Raw genomic sequence first — 18954 nt, 5'->3', positions numbered from 1 at the left:
CATAGCTGAGAATCCCCGCCTGGCAGCGCTCCCAGCCAGACATGCCAGGGAACCGTACAGGCAGCGGGGGTGCAGGATGCTCCCTCCTCATTCTCACCGGGGCAGAATCCTCCTGCTCCCCACACCTGGGGGTCCTGAGGTGGGCTGGGCTGTATCCAATGGATGACTCGGGCACTGGGTGACGGCGGCTTCGCCCGGGACGCGGCGGCAGCACCCGGCTGGACCGGTCCGGCGGGGACCGGGTTGATGCAGCGCCAGCAGCCCCGAGTCCTTCCCGAACGCCGCTTCCTGCCGCCCCCGCGCTCCTGCCTCGGGGGGTCCCCGCACAGCTCGGGGGTCCCCGCGCCCCCGGCCCTGCCCAGGGGCGGGTCCCGGCCCCACCTGGCCGCGCCCATTGACGTCATCCAGGTGTCCCCTCGTGGTCGCGCCCTTGCTCCGCCGCTGCCTCGCCCAGCGCGCCCCGCCCCGCTGTCCAATCACCTGCGGGCGAGGGGCGGGGCGGTCGCGCCCCCACCAATGGGGAGCGGATAAACACGGCCGGAGGGGGCGGGGCCCGGCGGGCCCAGGGGTTGATGGACGTGCGGAACATCCAATAGCGATGGAGCGGCGCGGAGGCGGGGCCTGGGGCGGGCGGGGCCGCGCGCGGGGCGCTGCTCGCCTTTTGTTCGGGCAGGAGCGGGCGGGCGGTGGAGAGCGACGGTGAGCGGGGTCGGGGCACCGGGCGGGGAGGGACGGTCGGTGAGTGGGGCCGAGGCACCTGGCACGGGGGGCGGCGGTGAGCGGGACTGGCGCACTGGGCATGGGGAGCGACGGTGAGCGGGGCGGGGCACCGGGTACGGGAGCGACGGTGAGTGGAGCCGAGTCAGCGAGTATCGGGCATGGGGGAGCGACGGTGAGCGGCAGGAGGCCGGAGGAACCGGGCAGGGATCGCTCTGGTGAGCGGGGACCAGTCCAGAGGACCGGGCTGGCGGAGATCGCGGCGGGGAGCGGTCCAGTCAGCAGAGTTGGGGCGGCCGGAACGGGGCCAGGGCCGTGGCCGTCGGTCGTTCCGGGCTGGGCTGCACCGGGGTCGTGCGGACTCCACCGTGCGGGGCTGGGGAGCAGCCGTGCTCGGGGCGGGGAGGACCTGGGTGTCCGGGCCGGGCAGCACCGGACGTCCCGGCTCGTCCCCGCTGCCGCCGTCTGGGGCAGAGCTCCCCGTGTGCTGCCCGTGAGCTACGGGTCCTACGGTTCCTACGCGGAACCAGTTGGGCGGGTCCCTGGGGCTTCCCCCTATGGGCAGCAGGGCTGCCCCGGCCCCTTCCAAGTACCGCGGGAGCCAGTTTGGGAGTCGCGGCTCCGCGCTCCTGTGCGAGGCGGCGGCTCTGTCCCCAGCCCCGCCCGGAGCTGCTGCTGGGCGGGCGAGGCCCTGGCACGGCTCTCGCCCGGTGCTGTGGGGCTCTTACGCAAACTCGGCTGCTCCGTGCCCAGAGTCACACCTGGGGACACCGCGTGCTGCTCTCGAGGCCACCTCGGATCACCTCAACATCACCGTCCCTACCCGCGGGGCCAGGGCTACCCTTCGCCCACCGCCGGGCATATGAGGTCTGGGGGCTGAGAGGGCCGAGGGGGATGCAGGTGACCTGACATCACCCAGACAGCGCCCCACGGGTTAGGGGCGCTGGGCACAGTGCGGACATCTGAGCCCCTGACAGCGGACATCCGCACCGGGAAACGACGGGGGGAGCGAAACTTGGCTGTTTGTCTGATGTTTGGAGAGGAGAGAGCGCTCTAATTGCGTTAGTTGAGTGATTAGCTTAATTAATCAGGTTTGCAGCGCAGATGAAAGGATAATGCTGAAATGTTGCTGGGAGTTGCCCGGAGAAGGCAAACGTGGGCTGTCATACGAGCAACGCGGGGAGATGTGTGCTGGGAGAGGAACATGAACGCTCAGGAGGGCACGGCTGGGTACGGGACAGGGTGACCTGTGCCACCGTTGTGCCGGCACGGGTGTGAGGGCACCAGCCTGCACCCTCTCCGGCCAGGCTGGGAGTTCTTGCACCCCCGTCTTCCCCGTAACGCTGTTGGGGTGGCTGAGTGGGTCCCATGTCTGGTTTGATGTTCCCTTGTCAGCTTCCCCATACCAGAAGGGTGGTGGGGGCTGGGGCGCCCCTTGACACAGCCCCCTCAGTCGCTTCACCTCCTGCTCCAGCCCCCGTCGTGCTGGTTTTGGCGCTAGTGCCAGCCCCGGGCAGCTCGAGGTTCTGGTGTCCGTCTGCCATCGGCTGGTGGGGAGCCGGGGGCGCGGCGTCTCCCTGCCAGCTGCCGCGGGGATGGGGCTGGAGCGGTGCCGGGGGCGTTTGCTCCGGGCTCTCAGCCGCATCCAGGCCAGGTGCCGTGTCCGCGGGGGCTGCTCCAGGCTCCGCTCCCGGAGTGTCCGGCCCAGCCGGAAGCAGGGATGAGAAAATTATAGGGGTCCATTTCTGTGTCCTTGTCGGTGTCGGAGCTGGCTGGAAGGGTGTAGGGTACCCACTGGAACTGTGCTTGCACATCTGAAGCCTGTGATCGCTCATTGTTTTGGAGGATTTCCATGAAGTATCATGAAAAAACCATTTTACTGCTAATTTGGCTTAAACAAGTTGGCCATCAGGACGGGGACGCACAGAGCTCCTGGCAGCGTGGCTGAGGATGGTGCTCCCTCCTTGCACTGTGGCTGCTGTGCTGGAGCAGGGACAGACGTGGGTCCCCAGGGCTCAGGGCGCTGGGGGAAGGTGGGGCGGCCGTGCGGGGCCCTCCCTCAGACAATGGCGTTACAGTCTATTGTCTGGGCGATGTGCCGTGTCCTTGCCGGCTCCAGGAAGCGCGTTCATCCCGGGGGGGGCTTGGGGGACGAGCCGGGCTACAGGGAGGGGTCTCCTGGGGCTGGGTGTGCGAGTAGTTTGTGCACCGTGCCCGGAGCCTCCGCGGTGAATCGTGGCCGGGCTGCAGCCGAGGGCCTTGGGGAATGTCCCCTCTGGTCCTGGTGCCGCATTTCAGTGTATCATTCGGCGCTGCCCTAATCCCATTAACTCACCCCTTTGTTTCCCCCACCTGAAACCCTTGCTCAGCCCTCGCAGTCGGGCAAGCATTGCGGTACAGCTGCACGGCTCCTGCAGCTCAGCCCGTTCCTGGGAGGACGGTTTCTCTTCAAGACTGTGGTTTGGTGTGGGAGCGCTTGATGGGATTTGGCTTTTTATCACACTTCCAGATCTCCGGGATTTAAGACGGCGCTTTTGCCGGGCGCGCTGCCGCTCGCAGATGGCAGAGCCTGGGAGCGAAGCTGCCCTTGGCCCCGCTCCGCAGGCTGGGGGAGCAAAGCCTCTGCACAGAGAACTTGCAGAACTTTAATTGCAGCATCTGTACCGACGCTTGTGATGGTTTTGAAGGTTTAAATTAGACTGGCTTCTAATTAAAAGAAGTTAAAAAGAAACGTAGTGTCTATTAGAGCAGTACGAGCCTACTTCGGAGTTCAGCTGGTACTCCCCCACCTAGACAGGGTGTGTGGGCACCCAGCATCACCCAGGGCTGGAGGTAGTGGTCAGTCTCAGCCCGTGGAGTGTCCGAGGTGGGTCTGTGTGAATGGCAACGGCTGGGGATGGCAGCTCAGGAGGACATCAGGGCTGCATTGGTGCCTTGAATCGCGTTCTCTGCTCTGCGAGGGTTGGTTTTACCCCTCTTCGCTCATGGACATCCTTGACAAAGTGGTGGACAAGGGGGTGGGGTGGTGCAGGTACTGCCCCTCTAAAAAGGCTTAAAACTTGACCTCAACACCGTGTCTGTGCTTAAACAGGGCTGGCTTTGCAGCCACACCCGGCTTGTCGATGACTGCGCGGGGTGGGGGGAGGTGAAGATGTTTCTATTTACGCAGAGGTTTGAAATACCCTTCTAAATACACCATCCCCAGTGGGTTCTGCTGCGGCTGCTGACGGGCCTGGAGGCATCCTGGCACGCCTTGGACTCTCGGCTCCGGAACCGCTTTGGAAACAGGGCAGGAGGCTCGTGCCGCGGCTGCCGGGGCTTGTCGGGCAGCCCGCGACATCTGCGCTGTCTGTTCCCAGCGACTCCTCGGCCTCCTTCCCAGACCCGGAGCTTCTGGCGGGGTGGAGGCGGAATGCTCGGTGTTTTCCCAATATCCCACGCTTGGGTGATCATACCTGGGAGGTTCCTCCCGTGGGAGAGGGTGCCGGTGGCTGTACCCTCCAGGGGGGTGCCCTGGTGCTGGCAGGGGGCACAGACCCCGTGGGGTGGTTGCGCTGGGGTCCCGTGTGGCTTCTGGGGGTACCAGGGCTGAACGGAAAGCGCGTTCCTCTGTGTGGGGGGAGAGACCTTTGGCTGCTGGCAGAGCCTGCCGTAATCGCGGTGACGCGCGGGCAGAGCCCTGGTGACAAATCATTAACTTGCTCCGACAGGCCGGGTGCTGACGGCTGTTGGTGATAATTTGTTGTGAAGCGTCTGAACTTTGCAGCTGTAATGCAACTGGATGGAGAAATTAAGCCGGGGCTCAGCACCTCTGTGCTGTCCTCACTGCCCCAGCTCCTCTGGCAGGGCTAGGTGGCAAACCTTGTGTCCTGGACACCATGGCTGGGGCTGCGAACAGCCAGCAAGGTCCAGAGCCTGCAATTACAGTGTTCTTAGAGAACAGCTTGTTCTTTGTGCTCATTGAAACAAAATAATGATTTTTGATTTTTTTTTTTTTAATCCAGATGGAGTAATTGTGATTAATATCACCATGCCAGTTCTCCTTTCCATGGACAAGTGGCAAATTCTCGTCTTTCCCAGACATGATTCTAATGAGATCAGCAAACTATGAGGAGGAGATGAGCCCATGTGGGTCCTCCTGATCCTGGTGCTGCTGCAGGTGGAGGTGTCTGTGCCAGCAACCAGGGATGTGGGGAGGGGTATGCACTGCCAGAGACCCCACAGGGGGTTTTTGGCAGGTGAATGTCCCTGGGAGAGCATTCCCTGGGCTGAGGGTCCTGCTGTGGGCCCTGCCCTTGCACAGGAGCAGGAGTGGGTGTCATGCTCAGTGCTGTGCATGTGCTTGCAGCGGGAGAGCACTTGATGGATAATACTGTGTCGGTTTGTGATGTGAAGTGCCAAAACATCACAGCCTGGGCCTGGCATGTGCTGGAGCTGTCAGGAGCTGTTAATTCAGGTGCAGGCGAGGCGTTCGGGGACATGGTCTGGGTTGATGGAGAGCATCAGCTGAGTGCAGCAGGTCGTGGCAGAGTTCTGGGGCTGCTCTGCTGTCAGAGCCTCGTCTGATGCACAGGGGGATGCAGCATTCCCAGCAAGAGGAGCTGGAGCTTTGCATGAGGCATTCAGCAGCTAAAATCTAACAACATCATTCTAGCTGAAATATAAAAAAGGTTTAGAGCCCCCTCCAGTGAAAGAGCCCAGATCTGAAGCTCCTGCACCCCGTTGCCTTTCCTGAGTGCCCTGAAGTTGTCAGAGGTGGGAGAGCCGGGAGCCATTCTGGACCTGGGTACGTCCATACACAAAGACCATGGGCTCCTTTGTGTGCAAGGCCAGGCCACTGGTTTTGCCTGCTCTAACGAGAGGCTGATCCCCTGCCGCTGTATCCTCCTCATTAAACTTCAAGCTGCTCTCGTTCCCCTTTGAATTCTTCCACTCATCTTCCCTGTAAAGCCCCATTGAAAAGACTCCTGGTGCTGGGATCTGACTCGAACACTTCCCATTGATGCTGGTGAGGTCTTGACAAGCTCCTTTCTCTGCCTGCTCCCGCTGCGTGTTCCTGAGGATCCTCTTCAAAACCACTGAAGCTTTTGTACAGCATCTGCGGGGCCTTCGTTAGCGGCTGCCCCAGCTCGTCAGCCCTTGGTGTCACTTTAGAGCACCTTTGGGAAGGGGGTGTAGGTGTTGGGGGACTTCGAGGTGCAGCTCTCCAAGGGTCTCTGGGTGCCCTTGTCTGTGGGAAGAATCTGTGCTGTGCCTGCTGGGGCCAGGGCTGTCTGAGCGGGCAGTTGCTAATCCCTGGCTGCTCCAGGAAGGGGGGGACCGGAGATGGCTTGTGTGTAGCGTAAGTGCTTCTAAAATAGAGTCTTTTCTCGTACTGCATTTATTGAATTGCCTTAACTGCCTCTTCCCTTTCCTTAAAAGCCTCGGCGACTGTAATTGCAGCCACTCGCACGCTCCCACCCCTGAGCTCAACCCCTCACATGCTGTGGCTGCATGAGGGACCCCCCCAGCACTGTTGCCCTTTGCTCCTGGAGGATGTGAGTGAGGGTGGGGGTCTGGGGGCCTTGGGCAGCCCCCTGCTGGCACCTACACTGCTCCATGCTGGGGTGAGGGCAGGCTGGACCTGCATGTGATGAGCTCAGGCTGCCCCTCACACCCACTGAGACCCAGTGCCTGGTCAACTGCAGCCCCTGCCTGGGGCTTGTGAAGGTGCCCTGTGACCTCCACCTGCTCTGGTTGGGGTGACCCCACACTGGGGATCATGGCTTCTGCTCCCCAAGAACCCCCGAGCAGTAGATATTTCTGCATGAAGCAGCACTCACTGCTTTCCTGCTGCTGTTCTGGGCAGCTCAGCCCTGTCTGCCGGCTGTGTCCTGCCTGGTGAGGCTGAAGGCTTCACAGCAGCTGGTGAGACGGGGCCTGAGGCTGCATGTTTGCCAGAGACTTCCTCCGCAGACGGTGTCCCGGGGGGCCAGTGCTGCTTGGATGCTGATCAAATGGCTCCGGGGGCGGATGAGCTGCTGGCCAGTGCCCGACAGCCCGCGGGAGCTTCCTCTGCCTTCCTGGCTGAGGGAAGTGGTAGGAGAGGGATTAACCTTTTCCTGGCAGTGCCCTGCTTAGTGGCTGAAGACCCTGCCTGTCCTGTACCCCATGGCTGAAGCCCCTCAGGTGTTTTGGTCCCTTCCCATTGGGGTGCAGGAGCAGGCTGGAGGTTCTCCCCAAACCTGCAGTCCCCCACATGTACCTTACTGTTTCCTGGGGGATTTCTCACTGTTCCCAGGAGCAAGTCCTGTTTCCCTGGGGTCTAGGCTTGTGTGGAATGAGGCTCAGGTGAGGCCTGGTGGGATCGTTCTGCCCTCACTGTTCCCTTCCTGCACTGCCAGCCTGGTGTGGGGGGGAGGTAAAGGCTGGGCTCTGCAGCATCCATCCTGCCCACAAACCTGATGTGGGAGAGCTGGAGCTCCCCCAGACATGACCTCTGCTCATGGATGACCCTTCAGTGTGGGTATTTTCACATGTGCCCATAATAACACCCTGCTTCTCCCTCCTGCATGAGGATCCTTCCCCCCTACAGCACTTCCCTAGAAACATTGCCAGGAAATGGCTCCTGACAAGGTGAACCCAGGTGTAACCAGCACACTGGTGCCCCTCTCCTGCTCATCCTGCTGAGGAGAGAGGACACCTGAGGACAGAGCCAGGCTGTGGAGGATGGGGGAGAAGCTTTTGCCAGTGTCTGCCCCTCACTGAGTGATGAGCAGGGCACGCTTGACACAGGGTTCGGAAAATGTCACTGCTCATCGTAGGAGCGTCTGACATTTGCTCCGCTGGCCCTGTCACCTCGGGTGCTGTTGGCCTCGCTGGCCCCTGTGGCGATGAACAAATGCTGTTGGGGGGATGCTCAGGGGAAGGACAGGTGCCTGTGTCTCCTCTGTGGAGCTCCTGGCCCGATCACCAGAGCTGGTGTCTGAGCTTAAGGAGCTGTGCTGGCTTTTGATGTTCCTGGGTGCAGACGGAAGGGGTGGCTCATGCATAATGCAGGGCTCTGTACGGTGTCTGAGCCCAGCTCCTGGAGGTTTGGAAAATTAAGTGCCTGTCTGATGCCTGTAAATTGTGAAGCGGATGTCACTGCTCAACAGTGGTGCAGCAGCTCAGCCCCTGCCTGATCTGTCTTGCTGCTGCTGGGGTCCCTGCCCTGGCCCTGGTTGTGTGATCTTTTCTGCCCTCATCTCTGCTCTCGCCCTGCCCACCTTGTCCAGAGCAGCTTCCCAGTGTTTGCCTGGGGTGTTGGAGCTCTGCAGGTGGGCTGGGTGCTGGCTCACCCAGGTCCTGCACCATAATATGCCCTGCCAGTGCCACAGAATGCTCTCCTGCCTACCACTTCCACACTTCGTAAGGCATGTCTATTGCTTCTCTTGAGTTTCCCGACACAATTTGGAGACTCTACCACCATGGCCGGGATGAGCCAGCTGAAGGATTTGTGCTCCCAAATACCAATGCAGCAGCAGCGCACAAGTGGGGGTGTGCAGCACCGCGGCACTCCCAGCTCCGCACCGGGGCTCTCACGGCCCATCCCTGCTGCGACGCGGGGCGGGGAGCAGAGCTGTCTCTGCTGTCGCCCCTGGCACCGTGTGTCACTCACTGTCCTGCCCCACTTGATCGCACATCCCAGCTCCTACCGCGTGGGAAGGCTCTGCCTCCACCGCCCTCCATTAGCGGGTCCTTCCATTGCTTGACCACTGTGCATTATGCACAGCCCATTATAGCTGCTCTAAGTCTGCCAGTGCTGCTTGACAGCTCAAAAAATATTGGACTGGCAGGAGCAGCGCCCTGCCGCGGCTCCGGGAAGGCGACTGGCGCTGGGCCTGGGCGCCGGGGGTTGCAGGATGCTCCCAGCCGGGGGGACAAGCGTGGCGAGCTCCTGTTTCCCATCTGGCCGCTGCTCCCGTGAATGAGGGCTTGGGATTCCTCCCTGCGAGCGGCGGCCCGTACAGCTGGCGAGGGCTCGGCCGCTCCTTGGGAACAGCCGGCAGCGCTGGGACGAGCCGCGCCAAGCCCGTGCGCGCCGTGCCCCGCTGGGACGTCCCACGGAGCCGCGTCCTCGGCCACCACCCGACGCCCTGACTCAGCCGCCGGCCTGGCGGGGGGCTCAGCTCCGTGTCCTCGCTGCCCCACGAGGGTGCTGGGGCCCGAAGCTGCCGCCCCAGCCCGGCTGGTCCCTGCGGGTCCCCGCGCTGTGCTGGCGGCTGGAGCGGAGCCAGAGGCGCCCCGGTGCAGCCCGGCGCAGGAATCGGGGCCGGTGCAGGTGGTAATTATGTGTTTGGAAGTGGGTGCTGCTGCGCCCAGGTATGCCGGGCGGCAGCTGCTCCCTTCGCTGCTTATCGCCTCTGAAACTCTGACTCATTCCACTCCTGTGCCGGGAAGGGATCGGAATCCTGGGTGATGGGTCAGCGGAGGGCTGGGCGGGTGCTGTTTGTATCCCTCCCTCCCTCTCTCCCTGCCTGCCTCCAACCCTCCCTCCCCGCCTGCCTCCATCCCTCCTGGCCCTGCCGGGGGCCTGGATGCAGGGCTGGTGACTCACAGCCCTGAGTGAGATCAGGCATTAATCCATGAGCCATCCTCCTCCCTCCCTCTGTATCCCCAAATTAAAGACAAGGAAATCCCAGCCCTGCTCCCAGCAGCCTTGGCTGGTTTGTCCTGAGTGTTGGGATGTGCCGGGCTGCCCTGTCCCGGCACTGAGTGGGGAGTGCCCAGCCCCGGACCACACCGTGGGCGCCTGTGGTGCTGAGCACCCGTGGGAGAGCTGAGCCAGGCTTTGCCTGCTTATTTTTAGGTGCTTTAGGAGTGTCCCAGGAAGCTTCTAAAAAGGTGCAATTTATGCTTGGCGCTCCAGCCATATGGAGCTCCTGGCACGTCCCCAGCTCTTTGCAGGTCCTGTCTCAGGGGAGGGGTCTTTAAAAAGCTCATGGGCAGCTGGGGGACCTTGGAGCTTGTGGTGTCCCAGTGCGCCGGGCGGAGCCTGCCCACACCTTGGCCGTGGCAGTGGTGAGACACGGTGTTGTGAGGCACAGCACTGTGAGACGCAGCCGCGGTTCATGTCTGAACACGAGCAACAAAGTGCTGAGCTTTGGGTTCGTCATCCCGGTGCCGCCTTTCATCTCCAGTGGGGGAGGAGGGCAGATAGGGATCGGCTCCATCTGCTCGTGGGCTGCGCAGGGGCCGGCTGCTGCACGGGGGGCTGCCGTGCCATTCAGGGGCAGGAGAGGGCCAGGAGGGTCCTGCAGCAACCTGGGCTCTCCTGGAGGTGTAACCTCTCCTCTCTCCACCCCGCAGAGCAACCATGGAGGTGATGAACATGATGGAGCAGCCGATCAAGGTGACGGAGTGGCAGCAGACCTACACCTATGACTCCGGAATCCACTCCGGCGTCAACACGCAGGTGCCCTCTGTCAGCAGCAAGTGCCTCGGGGATGATGACGAGGTGTATGGGAAGCAGTACACCATCAAGAAGACAACCACCACTAGTTACTGCCAGGGAGGGAACCAGGGCCAGAGCCAAGCACAAGGTAAGGGGCTGTGGGGCCTGGCACATCCGCAGGCTCAGCTGCTCAGCTCCTGCCTTCCTCTTCCTCCCCCGCAGCCATGCTGTTTCTGGGTACTCCTCCATGCTGGCTTCCACATCCCGGGAGTTGTTGCTGCTTAAAATATGCTCCCTCCTGTGCTCCTTCCCAGCACCAAGAGGCTCTTGTGCGGGGGTGGTGTATGGTCAGCCCGCTCTTGTGCTGAGCTGCGCACACATCCGAGCGTGCCAGCGGGTTGGCTTGAGATGGGAACAGCTGATCCCAGCCCACGGATCTGCCACCTGCTCTACTGCCTGTCTGCCAGCTGGGAAACCTGTCCCAGTGTGGCTGACAGAGCTGCCAATATGTGCCATAACACTGCACCACTGCCACGGCTTCTCCTGCTGAGGCGAGGACAACACGGAGCTGCAGCCTGGAGTGAAGGAAATGCTTCCCCCAGCTTTATCCCCTCAAAGGGGGCTGGTTTGCTCTGCTTGTCTCTGCAGTTCCCTATCAGCAGTAGGTCCTGGAAGGTTTATTTGCCAGCTCCTGTGGGGATCAGAGCCCCCCACAGGACCCTGTGCTGCAGAGGTGGGGACCATGGGTGGCTACTGCAGTATCACACCTCAGCATCCTCGATGGGGAAGGCCTCAGTGTTCTCCTTTTTTCCAGTGCCAGCTAGTCCCAAGTTGCAGATATCCTTAATTTTTTAATTAATGGGCCTTGTATGACAACTGCCCCATCATGCTGCCTAATTGAGTGTTGTCTTATCTCTGTGCTGCCGGATCTGTTTACGCTTTGAAGCTCCAGCTCTGTGCAGAGTGTGCTGGGACTGCTGACGTGGCCGGTGTCACTGCACTAAGCTCTTGCTCATCTCGTTGGGATTGGGAAGCAGGGCTGGGAGCGCTCCTTGGAGAGAGCCTTACACTGCCTCCCTGTCCACCCCTGCAGCAGACATGGAGGCTCAGCTGGCCATGACCCGTGCCCAGCGTGTCCGGGCTGCCATGTACCCTGAGACGGTGGAGGACCGCTCGCTTCTCATCACCACCCAGCTGGAGGGGCAGCAGACCAACGTGCAGCGCCTGGCAGAGCCCTCCCAGATGCTGAAGTCAGCCATCGTGCACCTTATCAACTACCAGGATGACGCTGAGCTGGCCACACGTGCCATCCCCGAGCTCACCAAGCTGCTCAACGATGAGGACCCGGTAAGGAGCAATGTTTGCTCTATGTGTCTCTGGGCTTTCAGCTGCTGCACAGATGGGCTCCCATCCCTGTGAGGCTCAGTGGCCACGTCTGTCTCCTTCCTCTTGGCTAAACTCCTTGTTGCCTCTACCTGCAGCAGGACTGAGCCCACCTCTGCCCAGCCACGTCTCCTCACATCCTGCCTGTGCTGCAGGACCCCTTCCCACACGCTGGCTCCTCTCCCTGCAGGTGGTTGTCAACAAGGCAGCCATGATCGTCAACCAGCTCTCCAAGAAGGAGGCGTCGCGCCGCGCGCTGATGCAGTCGCCGCAGATCGTGGCGGCCGTGGTCCGCACCATGCAGAGCACCAGCGACCTGGACACTGCCCGCTGCACCACCAGCATCCTGCACAACCTCTCGCACCACCGCGAGGGCCTGCTCTCCATCTTCAAGTCTGGTGGCATCCCGGCCCTCGTTAGGATGCTGAGGTACACCGTGGTGGTGGGGACTCCAGGGGGATGGCGGCGCCTGGCAGCTGCTCCTGGGCTGGGGGCAGAGGAAGGGAGGGCTCATGCTGCCCTCAGTGCTCACCAGAACAAGGGAGTGGGAGACTGTGAAGCTGTGAAAACCCCTGGGGTTTGCTGTGTATGGAGCCTGCATGGGGGCAGGAGGAGAGAAGTGGCTACCTCACCCACACTGCCCTGGCCACAGAGATGGGACTCAGGCTTTGAGGTGTCCCTTCCCCGGGGCCATGCTGAAGGGTGCTGGTGGATGCAGAGCTCGGGGCTGCCCCGGGGGCTCTACTGCAGCCTGGTGAGTGTGGTGTAGTTCCTGCACTGATGTGGTATGTGCTGCCTGCCCACAGCTCACCTGTCGAGTCAGTTCTCTTCTACGCCATCACCACCCTGCACAATCTGCTGCTGTACCAGGAGGGGGCCAAAATGGCTGTGCGTTTGGCTGATGGGCTGCAGAAGATGGTTCCTCTGCTGAACAAGAACAACCCCAAGTTCCTGGCCATCACCACTGACTGCCTCCAGCTTCTGGCCTATGGGAACCAGGAGAGCAAGGTGGGATGGGGATCCCAGACTGACAGAGTCATGGGGAAGGCAGGAGGGGAGTGGTTGCCCAACTTTGCACCTCACAGATGTGTAGGAGGCAGTGGAGTGGTGGAGACCCCACCATCTCATGCGTCCCTAGTGATGTGACCAGAGCATTCCTGCGGGGTTGGAGCTCCTGCCTGGCTTGTGTCCTGGCATGAGCTGGGGAATATGGAGAGGGGTTCCCAGCAGTCCAGGACTGCCACACCCCAACCCTCCATTCTTGATGCCCCATCCCTGGAAGTGCTCAAGATCAGGTTGGACAGGGCTTGGAGCCACTTTGTCTAGTGGAATGTGCTGCTGCCTGTGATGATGGGTGGAACTGGATAATCTTTAAAGTCCCTTCCAACCCACACCATTCTGGGATTCTGTCTTGCAGCTGATTATTTTGGCCAACGGAGGACCCCAGGCCCTGGTGCAGATCATGCGCAGCTACAACTATGAGAAGCTGCTCTGGACCACGAGCCGTGTGCTCAAAGTGCTGTCGGTGTGTCCCAGCAACAAACCTGCCATCGTTGAGGCTGGTAAGAGAGGCTGGGGCACAGCCACTGAAGGAGGATGAATGGTGGTGTCAGGGTGATGTGGCTGAGGACATGTCTGGGATGGGCAAAGGTCTACACAGCCAAGTGAAGCCACCTGTGCTGGCCTGGGTTCTGCTCTGAAGGCTACTTGGGCATGTTCCTGACACTGTGTGTGGGCAGGATCCATCCTGGCTGTCCAAGAGCTCTTTACACACCACATTTGGCCTCTGCTGAGCCATGAGGCTGCTCTGTGTGCAGGAGCATTGGACGATGCCGAGCCCATGCAGCCCTGCTGCCACTCGCTCCTCCTCATGCTGGGATAGCCAGGGGTGCTCACGAGACTGTCCCCTTCCCTGCAGGTGGCATGCAGGCATTGGGCAAGCACCTGACTAGCTCCAGCCCCAGGCTGGTCCAGAACTGCCTGTGGACCCTGCGGAACCTTTCTGACGTGGCAACCAAACAGGTCAGTCTGCGAGACCCCTGGTTGTGCTTCAGTGCCACATTTGGGAGCTGTGTCCATGCCAGGTGCTGGGTGGCTCATGCCAGGCTGAGTTCAAAGCCTCATGTTCTCTGTTCCATGAGCTGCAGCAGTGTGTGTGCCTGGCGGAGTGAGGGGATGCCCTGCTGTGCCCAAGTTACCCTGCAGCAGGGCTTGTCCTGCATCCCAGGGCGCTGCTCGCTGCCTGTGGCCCTGCCCATGCCAGCTGGCTGCCAGCACTCCTGCGTGTCCCCAGTGTGGGGCCGAGGCCACTGCGGTCACGCAGCGGGTGCCACCGGAGTTTGCTGTGGCTCAGGAGCCCCATCAGCCTTTCCTGGGCTGGCTGCCTGCCTGGCTGCTGGCAGCTCCAGGTGCTGGCAGAGCTGCTGCCAAGGCTGTTGTGCCCCACAGCCGGTGCAGAGGTGACCCCAGCCCTGCTGTGGGTCTGCTCTCCCAGCCCTTTGCTGCCTCCTGATGAGTTTTCCCATCTGCTGAGGCCGCTCCATGCAGATTAGCTCTGATGCAGCCTGGAAACTATTTTGGCAGTCATGGAACCACCCCTGGCTCTGATGACTGAAGGGTTGAAGGAGGACGTGGTCACGGGCCTTTAACTCCTTCCTGTCCTGCTGCTGGCTGCTGGCCAGCACGGCCAGGACTGGGGTCACTCCATCACCGTGTGAGGAGTGCTGGCAGGGGCATGGGAAGTGTGATTCCAGCAGGAGACATTAAACTCTGAGTGAAACTGCACATGTTAAGAGTGGCTGGGGCTTGCTGTGAAGAAGCAGCTCCAGCTGTGGGGGATGGAAAAGGAGCCACGGGAGGATGGGTAAGGAGCTCTGTGGCAGTCAGGAGCAGTGTGGCCCTCCCATCACTGCCTGTTGGGGGCATGTGGGGCCGGATGTGGGGCTGGAACTTGGGTCTGGCTGTGTGAGCTGCTCCCACCTCCCATCCCCACTCCTGCAGGAGGGCCTGGATGGCGTCCTCAAGATCCTGGTGAACCAGCTGAGCTCTGATGATGTGAACGTGCTGACCTGTGCCACTGGCACCCTCTCCAACCTGACCTGCAACAACAGCAAGAACAAGACACTGGTGACGCAGTCAAACGGGGTGGAGGCCCTGATCCACACCATCCTGCGGGCGGGGGACAAGGAGGACATCACCGAGCCAGCTGTCTGCGCCCTGCGGCACCTCACCAGCCGGCACCCCGAGGCTGAGATGGCACAGAACTCGGTGCGGCTCAACTACGGCATCCCCGCCATTGTCAAGCTCCTCAACCAGCCCAACCAGTGGCCACTGGTTAAGGTAAGGGGCTAGAGGAGTGTTGGGAGCAGGAGGAGGCTGGTGCTTGGGCTGGAGCAATCCCCCACCTGCTGTTCTGTGGTGGGATGAGCTGCTGAGGGGTCGGCAGCTTGTGCTGTGCACAGAGTGATGGTGGCTGCTGCTGCCACTGCCCTGCTCCTGCTGGGTCATATCCTTGACAGCCGATAAAGGAAGCGGCTTTTGCCTGCTGCTCACTGGAATTGAAGCTCAGCTTAGGGAGAGGATGGATCCAGGGCAGGGGAAAAAGCTGAGCCAGCCTGCACCACAGAGGGGATGGGGAGGGGTGCAGCCAGTGGGGAACACATGCTGTTCTCATCCACAGTTGAGACAAATCACTCCTTCCTCCTCCTCTCCTCCAGGCTACCATAGGCCTGATCCGCAACCTGGCCCTGTGTCCTGCCAACCATGCCCCGCTGCAGGAGGCTGCTGTCATCCCCCGCCTGGTGCAGCTGCTGGTCAAGGCTCACCAGGACGCCCAGCGACACGCAGCTGCTGGCACACAGCAGCCCTACACGGTGAGTCCTCACTCCTGCCCTGCTCCCAGCACAGCCTGGCACCCCAAAACCCAGCCTGTCCCTGGGGGTACCCTGTGCCCACACTGCAGGTGGCCGTGCCCTGGTGTGTGAGGGCCCTGGCTGAGCTCTTGTTCCCTGGCAGGATGGAGTGAAGATGGAGGAGATTGTGGAGGGTTGCACAGGGGCACTGCACATCCTGGCCCGGGACCCCATGAACCGCATGGAGATCTTCCGCCTCAACACCATCCCTCTCTTCGTGCAGGTCAGGGCTGTGGGGACACAGGGGCTGCACTGGGCCACCTCCTGCCCAGCCTGCACGGGGAGCTGCAGCCCTGGGCTGGTGGCCCCATGCATCACGACATGCCCAGAGTACAGGGGCTCCGTGCTGGCTGCTTCACACGGGCGCTGATCTCTCCTGACAGCTCCTGTACTCGCCGGTGGAGAACATCCAGCGTGTGGCAGCTGGCGTGCTGTGTGAGCTGGCCCAGGACAAGGAGGCAGCAGATGCCATCGATGCCGAGGGGGCCTCGGCTCCCCTGATGGAGCTGCTGCACTCCCGGAATGAGGGGACAGGTGAGTGCTGCCATGCTGGGTGGGGGCTGTGCTGGGGACTCTCCTGGCACTGTCCCAGTGGGGCTTCTGGGGCTGTGGTGCTGCATGGCAGCAGGAGCTGAGGCTGTCTGGCCATCCCTACAGCCACCTATGCGGCCGCTGTGCTCTTCCGCATCTCAGAGGACAAGAATCCTGACTACAGGAAACGTGTCTCCGTGGAGCTCACCAACTCCCTGTTCAAGCATGACCCAGCAGCCTGGGAAGCGGTGAGCATCCCAAACACATCTTATCCCTGGGGAAGCCAGGGCGTCAGGGCATAGCCCCATCCTGCTTCCAAAAGCTGTTACCAGCATCTCCAACCAGAGCTCAGACAGAAGTGACAGTCAGACAGTGGGAGGTGGGAGGCAGGTGGGCTGTGGCCTCAGCTCCTGGGTCACGGCACCATCTGGGACAGGGTTTGCCACCACATGGCCCCTGAGCGTTGTGAACATGAATCCCTTCACTTGTGCCACCTTCTTCCCTAGGCTCAGAGCATGATCCCCATCAACGAGCCCTACTCAGATGGTGAGTATGGTACCAGCCCTCTTTGCAGGGTCCCCATGGGCTGGGTTCTGGGGGGCAGTTGCCTCATGTCACCAACCTTTAAAACCTATTTCAGGTGGCTGAGAAGTGCCAGCCCAGTCTGCTGGGGATTGGGGGTGCACAGTGGGATGCTCAGCTCCCAGGGAGCACACACACCTGGTGCCCTTGGGCTTGGGGATGGTGGGGCCCTTTTACAGCACCACGTGTCACATGCTGCCCTGGGTGGGGGGACAAGGAGGTGGCTGAGATCTGGAGAAGTCATTGGCTGATGGTTGCCCCATCCCTTCCCTGCAGAGCTGGACCCTGGTTACCGCCCCATGTACTCGGGTGACATCCCCCTGGACCCCATGGACATGCACATGGACATGGACGGGGACTACCCCATGGATGCCTACAGCGACGGCGTCCGAGCGCCCTTTGCTGACCACATGCTCGCCTAACCCGCCTGCAGCCCCACACCAGGTACCTGCCAGCACACCTGGGGAGGGGGCTCAGCCCTGTGGCAGCACGGGTGGCCAGGGGAGGTGGGGCTGGCTGATGGCACCTGGCATGCTGGGGCGTCCCTGGTGCCACCAAGGGGTCCTTGGTGCTGCCATGGATCAATGTCCCCATCACCTGTGGGCCCAGGGGGTCCCGCTCTGGTCTCCTCCCAAATCCCCCCTCAGTGGATGATGGGAGTTCTCTGCCACTGCAGGTGTTCTCTCCATGCAGAAGAGGGTGGCCCCAGAGCTGAGCATTCATGAGAAGGACTTGGGAGACAGAAGTGCCTGAGAAGACAAAACTTTTCCATTCCCACGAGAGGTTTTATTTTTCGATTTGTTTTCTTCGCTGTGGGTCTGTGGAGAAGGTCCTTCCTCCTGGGACTGCTTCGAGCACCTACTGCCACATCCAGCATCCAAGATACTGTTTCTGAAGCTTTAAAACACAAACCTTGCACCGTTAGTGATCTATCATTGGCAAAATAGTCTTTTCTATGAATATATATTTCTTTTTTATTTTTAATATGGTGCCAACGGCTTTTGCCGTCTTTAAGTTTGTGCTTTCTAACTTCCCCACGATTTGTTCTGTGTTAGTGTTCTAGGAGAGGAATCTGACATGGAAAAAACCTTTGCTTCCTGCGAATTCCAACTGAATCAGGCCAATCCAGAGTTTGCTGAAAGCAAAGGGTCCGTGTCCCAGGACCTTTGGGGTGTCTGAGGTTTAATTCTTTCCCATCAGCCGCTGGGAGCTGACTTCGTGTCCCTGTCCTGCCGGTCCCCATAGAGGAGTGACTCCAGCATTAGGAACTGTGTCCTTGTACTGATCTTTGTTGCACATTTTAACCCGTTTCCCTTCTCTTCGGTGAGTGGTGTGTTTCCGTCCCCTCCTCCCTTATCTAACGCATTTTTTAAAAGAAGCTTTAGATCTGATGGTGGTTTAACACTCCGACTGGAAAGGGATGGACAGTTACTGGAGTGTGGGTCAGGAATGGAAGATTTTATTATTTCTGTAAGTTGTTTTTGTATAGACCAAAGCAAAGAATAAAATAACCCCTGCAGCCCCGTGCTGCCCTGAGCCTGTTCTTCTGTCGGCTGGGGATGGTCCCTCAGGGCAGCCAGGGGAAGGCACAGCCATTGCCCTCTGTGAGCCCATGGCAAGTCCCTCCATGGGGCAGAGCGATCCTGGGGGACTCATTCCCATACTTGGCACCTGCTTTGCCTGGACGTGGGCCCAGGCTGCCACAGAGCATGGCTGGATACCAAGGTTTATGTGCCATGCTCGGGACAGGAGCAAACGGGGACAAAGCAGCAGGAGCTGGTCTGGGAAGTGGGACTGGGGGGAACATCCTGCCTGAGCTCAGCGCCGTGGCTGCAGCCAACCCCAGTGCTCAGGGAAATGGATCTGCTTCCTGCCACGGCCCGTGCCAGGACCTGCGACGAGCAAAACAGCAGCTGCTTTCCGGGCAGTCCCAACAGAACCCCATGCACTTCCCGAGGGCAATGGGGCTGGGCTAGCTCATGGATTGAGGCGGGGGGCTAGACAGCCCTCGGCCTGCTGCAGCTGCTGCCAGAGAAGGAGACAATCAGTAGCAGGCCTTGGCTCCAGCCCTGTGTGCCTGGGATGGGGTTTGGCTGTGCCGAGCCTGGACCCCACCTTGTGGCTCCCAGCCAGGCCTGCTGCGGGTTGTAGCGATGTTCCTGCTGTCAAATCTGGCTGTCCCCAAAGTCCCAGCGGGTCCAGAGGTATCTCAGAACATCTGTCCTACGAGGGGTCGGGTCCTGCAGCCATCCTGGAGCCAGGGGCAGGGATGTACCCCCTGCACATGTTGGAGCAGGAATGCACATCCCGAGAACCCCAGTTCCACTGCGGCAGAACTGCCAGGGGGCATATCCGGGATTCTGTGGGGGAAGTTGAGCCAGAGGACACCTGGACGAGAGCAACCGGAGGTGCTTG

General features: G+C 60.9%; 1 protein-coding gene across 4 annotated transcripts; it reads left to right on the top strand.

Moving 5' to 3' along the window:
* Nucleotides 1-601: 601 nt before the first annotated feature.
* On the top strand, nucleotides 602-18058 carry JUP (junction plakoglobin). 4 transcript variants are annotated; one of them, XM_088179812.1, is made up of 15 exons: nucleotides 602-699; nucleotides 10048-10280; nucleotides 11229-11479; nucleotides 11706-11944; nucleotides 12322-12523; nucleotides 12933-13077; nucleotides 13434-13537; nucleotides 14516-14854; nucleotides 15232-15387; nucleotides 15530-15649; nucleotides 15810-15960; nucleotides 16084-16205; nucleotides 16464-16503; nucleotides 16816-16983; nucleotides 17216-18058. In XM_088179812.1, exons 2-14 carry the CDS (start codon nucleotides 10055-10057, stop codon nucleotides 16959-16961), a joined length of 2241 nt encoding a protein of 746 aa, XP_088035938.1. In that variant the 5' UTR covers nucleotides 602-699; nucleotides 10048-10054; the 3' UTR covers nucleotides 16962-16983; nucleotides 17216-18058. The 4 variants fall into 4 exon arrangements, with proteins under 4 accessions (XP_088035938.1, XP_014740954.2, XP_088035939.1 ...); XM_014885468.2 differs by having other exon boundaries at nucleotides 11226-11479; XM_088179813.1 differs by having other exon boundaries at nucleotides 688-738; nucleotides 11226-11479.
* The last annotated feature ends 896 nt before the right edge of the window (nucleotides 18059-18954 follow it).

This window comes from Sturnus vulgaris, chromosome 27 (genome assembly GCF_052056855.1).
Source record: "Sturnus vulgaris isolate bStuVul1 chromosome 27, bStuVul1.hap1, whole genome shotgun sequence".
Taxonomy (NCBI): Eukaryota; Metazoa; Chordata; class Aves; order Passeriformes; family Sturnidae; genus Sturnus; species Sturnus vulgaris.
This window is presented reverse-complemented; position numbering and strand designations above follow the sequence as displayed.

What these genes read in the sequence shown, in the direction of transcription:
- JUP (XM_014885468.2), top strand. Translation starts at nt 10,055, where the DNA reads ATGGAGGTGATGAACATGATGGAGCAGCCGATCAAGGTGACGGAGTGG. An exon ending in CTGACGTGGCAACCAAACAG is followed by an intron (nt 13,538 to 14,515) that starts GTCAGTCTGCGA and finishes CCACTCCTGCAG; the next exon opens with GAGGGCCTGGATGGCGTCCT. An exon ending in CCATCCCTCTCTTCGTGCAG is followed by an intron (nt 15,650 to 15,809) that starts GTCAGGGCTGTG and finishes CTCTCCTGACAG; the next exon opens with CTCCTGTACTCGCCGGTGGA.